The following is an 8,117-nucleotide window of genomic DNA, read 5'->3' on the forward strand; positions in this document are numbered from 1 at the left end:
TTCTAAATGTTCCATTGCCATACTGGCTGGCAACGTTCTTATCCCTTGCTTGCTAGCTAGCCAACTACGGCTAATTTCCAGTCACGTCAAACAGTGCAGCCAGAATAACAACAAATTAGCTGCATTTGCACTTGTTTAAGCTGTTTTCTAGTTACATTTATTTGGATAGATCCATAACAATGAGCTAATGAGGCACAATTTCGCCTGGCATAGAAAATGTGCTCTCTCATCAGGACACTGTTGTTCAGAGGAGCTAGCCAACAACACAGCTAACACAATCACTTCAAACTAAAGCTGGAAAGACTGCAAACTAGCTGCACTTCGTTTCTTTTACCTTTTTTCAATTGAAATTTATTTGTATATGTCCATAAAAATTATGCCAGCTGATTCATGATTTCGACTGGCTGAGAAACGCTGCCTGCCAGTCTGTCTCGTCCCGACACCCGACACATTCATTACTATGGGACAGCTGGAGATCGAATTTGAATATTGAAACAATGTTGCAAATGTCGGAGAGACAGACAGCAGGGTTTATACAAATCTCTGCTGTTGAAAACTAAATGTTAGTCTAAAAGAAATGTGAGATAATGTCTAGATGCTTTTTATAGTGGAGATCAAGTTTATAAATTGCCTGGCTGGGCTGATGAGACAGTGGATTGCGCAGTCAGATGGAACAGAGTAAATAGGCATTTTAACGTCATAGATTTAGCCGGTGGTAACTTGCGAAATAGACACCAGCTGGAATGCAGTTTTAACCAATCAGCATTCAGGATTAGTGCCACCTGTTGTATAACGGTTGATAAATGAATTGTACAGAAAAGCTCAGTACAGAACAACAAACTTGTGTAACAACCAGCAAGTAATGCAACAAAGATGACATGAAACAAAAGTGGGTAAAAAAATGCATTTCGAATAGTTAACCTAACTTCAGTTTATGTGACAAAACAAGTGTAGAGAATCATTGTACCATACAAACAGCTGTGAAATATATTTTCAATAACCCAAAATATTTATTTTCAGCTGTTTGAAGCTGGTGTACAAAACCCAAAGTAAAAGATGGCAAAATGAAACTTAAGACCGGGAAGCATAGAAATAGCGCACACAGAACAGATCTACCGCTTCAGACTTGGTTTCAATGCGAATGACAGATCTATAACTCCTATTTATGTGTGAATTTGGTTGGGTCGTCCAAAAAGTTACATGTTGCAGCTTCCAAATTCACATACAAATGTGAGTTATAGATCTGTCATTCTCATTGAAAGTAAGTCTAAGAAGGGGTAGATATGTTCTATGTGCGCTATTTCTATGCTTCCAGTTCTTAAGTCTACTTTCGGTTTTGACACCTGCTTCAAACAGCTGAAAATACAATATTTTTGGTTATTGACAATATATTTCACAGCGGTTTAGATGGTACAATGATTCTCTACACTTGCTTTGTCACATAAACTGAAATTAGGCGAACTATTAGAATTTTAGCAACCAGGAAATGGCGGAGCGATTTCGGCATATTGCACCTTTAAGGATTTGGCTTTATACATACCTGAAAGTCATGTAATGCAACAATGTTCTCATGTTTTAGTTCCTGGGGAAAATAAATGGGAAATGTTTGTTCTTTGCAACAACAAAAAACAATGCAAGTTTACAGCTATTCAAATGGAAAGTCTTACTGTATACAATGTATCGAAAATAAAACTGGTTGCCTTACCTTGAGTATCTTGATCTCTTTCCCCAAAAGGGTCTGAGATTTTGCCAAGTTTTTCTTGTTTATGCATTTCACAGCCACCTCCCAGTCATGTTTCTATAGACAAATAAAAATAATTATGAACAATTATAATACACATTCTGCCTAATGTTTTCTGGGTGCATGTAATGAATGCTTATAGGTGAAAGGCATGGAACATAAGTAAGTGGTAAGGTAGCCTACAATAAAGCATTGTGTTCCTTTTTAATTTTTTTGTCTTGGGCTGTTGGCGGTAGGTACACTCGATTCAGCTGCCCTGCGCGCCGGGTAGGAGAATTGTTGCCATTTTGAACCATTTCATGTGTCTGAGGGTACAAACTCTGCCTTCCCGGCAGGCCCAGAGAGCAAATCAAGTGCACTATAGGGCTACCGCTGGCCAATCAGATGGCTCAGATTACCATGTCTGCAGTAACGTAGCAGGCATAAAAGAAAGCTACAGCAAAGTTGATACTCAGATTTCAAAACGTATAAAACCATGACTAGAGAGAGACTGTCAACAAATACAGCAAAGAGATGCTGTTTTTATGTTTAAGTTCTTTAAGCACTGTCAACAAAGTGTTGACAAGTATTCAGACCCCTTCACTTTTTCCACATTTCCACTCCCTGTGGGAGTCATGTGCCTTTTACTGAGGAGTGGCTTCCGTCTGGCCACTCTACCATAAAGGCCTGATTGCTGGAGTGCTGCAGAGATAGTTGTCCTTCTGGAAGGTTCTCCCATCTCCACAGAGGAACTCTAGAGCTCTGTCAGAGTGACCATCGGGTTCTTGGTCACCTCCCTGACCAAGGCCCTTCTCCACCGATTGCTCAGTTTGGCCGGCCGGCCAGTACTAGGAAGAGTCTTGGTGGTTCCAAACTTCTTCCATTTAAGAATGATGGAGGCTACTGTGTTCTTGGGGACCTTAAATGCCACAGAATTTTGGTGGTACCCTTCCCCAGATCTGTGCCTCGACACAATCCTGTCTTGGAGCTCTACAGACAATTCCTTTGACGTCATGGCTTGGTTTTTGCTCTGACATGCACTGTCAACTGTGGAACCTTATATAGACAGGTGTGTGCCTTTCCAAATCATGTCCAATAAACTGAATTTACCACAGGTTGACTCCAATCAAGTTGTAGAAACATCTCAAGGATGATCAATGGAAACAGGATGCACCTGAGCTCAATTTCGAGTCTCACAGCAAAGGGTCTGAATACTTATGTAAATAAGCCATATCTGTTTTTTATTTGTAACAAATTTACGTTACATTATGTGTGTAGATTGCTGAGGACTTTTATTTATTTAATCCATTTTAGAATAAGGCTGTAACGTAACAAATTGTGGAAAAAGTCAAGGGGTCTGAATACTTTCCAAAAGCACTGAAAGCCATAAAATGCACATTCTTCCTATTTCCACTCAGCGCTACAAAAAGCACTGCAGCAGTAATGAATGAGTAGGAAAGTGTATCTGTAGGCTTGCTTGTTGTTATTATTAGCGGCTTGGGTCTTTTTTAATATTGAGAAATATTTCACTGTCTCTGTTCATAGGAGTAACAACATGAATTTGTGCTTGAGGCAGAAATAATGCGGTGCGACTCAAGTTTTGCCATCAGCTGGAAGATAGTGTCCCTTTTTGGTCAGTGTCAGTGGAGGAAAGGGAGAGCGGAGGGATGTTGAGAGGCAGACCCTCAGATGCAGGTACCATCAGCCCAGTAACATTAAAATGGCCTGAACAACAATATGCGGTGTTAATGTATTGGGCCTACAGCTTACTGCACAAACCTCATTACTACAGTACTGTTTTTAATTGGTTAATGTTGCATAGGCTTATGTTTTTTAAGTTATCTGAGCGGTACATCTCAGCTTGCATTTTGACTCGAAGTGATCTTGACTCAGAAAAGGTTGGTGACCACTGTTCTAGAGTTTTCCCTGTTAATACTATCAACGTTTCCCTTTACTGTGGCAATTGTGATCGAATCAACGCAATATTAACCACTTTTAATGGAACATATCAAAACAAACTATGCAAGAGATTTTGTTATAGGCAGAACGTATCGGAGTAGGATTCTATTGAATTGACACGCGCTACTGGTACACAGACCGGTGCGGCATAAACAATCAGAGCTGCAGTAGGCCTATATGCAAACATCCATATATGGATCTGTGCCATTTACTTTGAACTGGACTATGTTCACAGCATGAGCGGTCGTGAATAGATGCGGTTGTTTTTAGATCAAATCGAGAGCTGCATGTAGCCATGTGTGCACATTTTTGTTCATATCCTTTGCTAGTTAGTGAGTTATTAGTACAGTTATAGATCATTTGTAGTCAGCAAAAGGGGAGTGATTGCTTCCTACAACTAGGGCTATTACGGTGAGTCACATGTCATGATGGCAGTCAAATACCACATGACCATTTAATCACGGTAATTAGGCTTCTCCAAGCTCTGATGCTGCTGATGGTCATTAGTAGCCTACAAAAGTTGCTAACTGCCTGGTACTCAGCACTCCATTGTCCCGCTAATCACTCTTGACATTAATGCAAATGTAATCGGAAATCTAATCAAACACTTCATGAGAGCCCATGAGCTCATGTTGCGCAACATTTCTATAGGCTATGCAATTGTGTGAGAAAACAGAGTGATGGCCTCTATTAAAAACAGGAGGATCCCATCAGCTTTCTGTAGGCTAGGCCTACTATATTTATTTCTCAACTTTCCTAATATTAAATACATTGCTTCTCTTTACAACAGGAGTATAGCCTACCTGGCTGGCATGAAAATGGAACACGGGAAAAGCGTCCTTCATTCGCTATTTAAGTACATAGATGACATGTCTTTTTTCCCCCTGCCCCTAGTTTGGGGAAGATAATTTTCACCATAAAAATGTACCTTTATAATAAAAGCATTACATCCATAAATCGCATTTGTGGTCACTTTTGAGAATGGTATTTTCCCGCTAATGGAACATTCACGCTTATAGCCTACTGCCATGTGCGCATTACTGCATAATGTGAAGAAATAGCCTAATAGTTTATCAACATTTTAAGCAAAACGTTCTGATCTGTTGAGCCAGCCTCATTGCTTAAAAACGTTTTGGGGAATGCTAGTGGTTGTATTAATTTGGGATCTATCCCATCCCACAACTGTCCCAGACTATGTTTGGAATATTTATTTCTCGCACAGAATTGAATAGGTCAACTTTTTTAGCACGGGGGATAGTAGATTGACATAGGCTAGTGCTTTTGCTGTTCGTTAGGCCTACTCATCTTGTTGGCTGACGAAAAGTAAATGTGGACAGTTCTTCTAATATCTTCAATATGCGCCTCGGAATTGGATAAGGATGCGCGCAGTTGCGTCCCGATGTGTCTGTCTTCACTTGTAGCCTGTGAGAAAGACCTGATCGTTATGGAGAGCCATTTGAGTGAGAGGTGCTTTGGAGCATGCCGCCGGGAGAAGGAAATTATAGTTATTATATTCAGCCCAAGGGCACAACGGCCACTGGCCGCAAAAGGCATGGATTCTTTTAGGGGGCATTACAGCCACACAAAGGGGATGCCGCCAGGAAATTTGAGGCATTATCAAGAGCTTGTCAAATTGTGAATGAGAGACTGATGAAGTGTGTGCAGCCTGCGCAAGAAACAAAGCAGAGTTCATGCCTTTCATGCAACTTTTTTCAAATCATCATTAGAGTTGCATCATACAGCCTTAGAATTTATTAAAAATCAAAACATACAGCCCAACATTTGTATCACAACTAAAGTTACATAAATAACTCTAAATTAAGCATATATGAGTCCCTGTTTCTTTGTTAACTGCTCAACACAGAATAGTAACAACATTCAGTGGAATTAATAAGGTAGGCCTGGCTTTCCATTTTCTCCATAAACCAGAATCCTCCCTCCTCAGCATAAACTATGTTGTTGTTGGACAAACATGTCTCAACATGCCATTGTGATCAATGGTCAAGTTTGGACTTTTGGAATAGACAAAAGCCCCCTAAGCTAGATGTTCGACCATCCCCATCAAACACACCCACCCACCAAAACTGTGAAAGACCAATATTGTAATTTAGGTTCATAATGCACTTGTAATAAATTATTACGCATATATTTCACCTGCAAATGGCTGTACATATTTTTCATCCTCAACCCAGATGATTGCATCTTTCAGCTGGCATGGCCAAATTAAGGTCGTACGACAGTATAAAAATGATAACAATGCAGACGCAAATATTTATTTTGGATAATAGCTAAATTGACACAATCTAGATTTGTAAAAGATTAACACAAAAACATTGCCACATCGTTCCCTCACCTCTCTATTCCTGCCTTTGAACACCACCGCAAATGCACCGTGTCCTATCAAATCCTTCCTGCTGAACTCGAATTTCCCCACGGTCTCCATCGCTCCAGAGCCTCGGAGTTTTACATTGAAGTAAAATGACAAGCGTTGCACGGTCGCATATATCCTCTCTCGGATGTCCCTTTATCCTCCGTGAAGTCGGGGCAGCAGGAAAGTTCACCCCGTCTTTCGATTGCCATGAACTGCCTTCCTAAGAAAGAACGACTTTCTTCTCTCATGTTGGTAACGAATGGAAAGGAGTCAGCCTGCTCCTTTCAACAATATACGAGTCCCATCTTTTTTTGTTTTGGTAGCTAGCTAGCTAGCTAACACAACTGACGCAGTGTTTACAAAGACACAATGCCCCAATAGCAATGTAGGCTAGCTTACTGCTAGCAAAAAAATATCCACCTTAAAAACAGAAGGCAAGCCTCTGTGTTTTTGTTTGTATACAGCGGAAATCGTTGGCTCCGTTGCAACACGTTCAATAATGTGTTTTCATTTGTTCCAACGCAAGTCCATAACATTTATGCAAGCGGCATATATTTAGTTATATTTTCAATGGGCTTGAGTAGCTAATAGTTCCAGCCCCCCCCCCAGTGGAATCCTCGTATCGATGATGGTCTCAACAAGGTCAGTGCTAGCCTTCAATTGCTCTCCAAGCCCCGCAATGTTACGCACGCGCACAAAGCTACAGCTGTATTTTTTTTTACTTCAAGGTAAGGGTGGTGTCACATCAGCGTGCTGTTGTTTTTGTTGGCCCACTCTTCTGCATGCAACCACTTAGACTAGACATATGAACTGGACAGCAAAGTAAAGAATAGGACCCTAACCTACAATTGGCTGACATCAACAGAAATGGCCTGTTATCTTTGATAGCAGAACTGATGTAGAGTGTTATTATGGCCCAAGTAAACGCACAAATTGTATGGAATCTTTTATAGCCTATACACATTTTTGGGGAAGTGGAATAACATGATGAGTGTTTGTATGATGTTCTCATGAGAACAGGTATGGGCTGAGTCAATCATTAACTGTCTTTAGTTGAAACCAAGTTTACGTCTCTCTACTGGCACCATGTGTTATAGATTAGTATTGCATGAGGGTCATGCAAGTGACAAACCAGACAGGACACATAATTTAGCAGACAATTACAGGAGCAATTAGGGTTAAGGGCCTTGCACAACAGCCTGGTCTCATAGACTAGACATAACATAGTAAATGTAAATCCAGGATGCTCAAATTAGTATGGTAGGTTACGTTTGGTATGGTTACATACCTGTTAAGACAGAAGGTTACTTAAGGCAAAAACGAAAGGAGGGTGGTTGGTTGGGGTGGATGGGTGGGCAAATAATGTGAACGTCCAGCAACAGGTTAGGGTTAGCTAAAAGGGTTAGGGGAAGGGTTAGCTAACATTCTAAGAAGTTGCAAAGTAGCTAAAAAGTAATAAGTAGTGGGCCTCTTGTTGCTCAGTTGGTAGAGCATGGCGCTTGCAACGCCAGGGTTGTGGGTTCGATTCCCACGGGGGGCCAGTATGAAAAATGTATGCACTCACTAACTGTAAGTCGCGCTGGATAAGAGCATCTGCTAAATGACTAAAATGTAAATGTAAAGTTACTTATTAGCTAAAATGCTAAAGTTGTCCGTGATGAGATTCGAACAAGCAACCTTTGGGTTGCTAGACATTACAAAGGTTGCGTGTTTGAATCTCATCGAGGACAACTTCAGCATTTGAGCTAATTAGCAACTTTGCAACTACTTACTACTTTTTAGCTACATAGAATGTTGGCTAACCCTAACCCTAACATTAACCCTTTTAGCTAACCCTCAACCTAACTCCTAACCTTAACCCTAGATAATGTTAGCCAGCTAGCATTAGGCACCTAGCTAACGTTAGCCACAACAAATTGGAATTCGTAACATATTGTACATTTTGCAAATTATTGTACAATCGCAAATTCATAACATATCGTATGAATTGTAATTCGTAACATATTATATGAAATGGATATCCACAAATGAATACATATCATACTAAATGGAGTGTTTCGGATTTAC

The 8,117-nt window shown here is 40.4% G+C and overlaps 1 protein-coding gene across 2 annotated transcripts in view; it reads right to left on the bottom strand.

The window, feature by feature from the left end:
• Nucleotides 1-6,726, bottom strand: part of LOC311100126 (serine/threonine-protein kinase ULK1-like) — a 62,837-nt gene extending 56,111 nt beyond the window's left edge. For both annotated transcript variants that reach the window (XM_084140898.1, XM_084140897.1), the window contains exons 1-3: nt 6,033-6,726; nt 1,706-1,798; nt 1,541-1,582 (exon numbers count right to left, since the gene is read on the bottom strand). In XM_084140898.1, the coding sequence (XP_083997024.1) occupies nt 1,541-1,582; nt 1,706-1,798; nt 6,033-6,122 (225 nt within the window). In that variant the 5' untranslated portion in view covers nt 6,123-6,726. The remainder of the gene's footprint in view (nt 1-1,540; nt 1,583-1,705; nt 1,799-6,032) is intronic.
• Nucleotides 6,727-8,117: the final 1,391 nt, after the last annotated feature.

Source organism: Coregonus lavaretus, assembly GCF_964263955.1.
Source record: "Coregonus lavaretus genome assembly, chromosome: 24".
In the NCBI taxonomy this organism is placed as follows: domain Eukaryota; kingdom Metazoa; phylum Chordata; class Actinopteri; order Salmoniformes; family Salmonidae; genus Coregonus; species Coregonus lavaretus.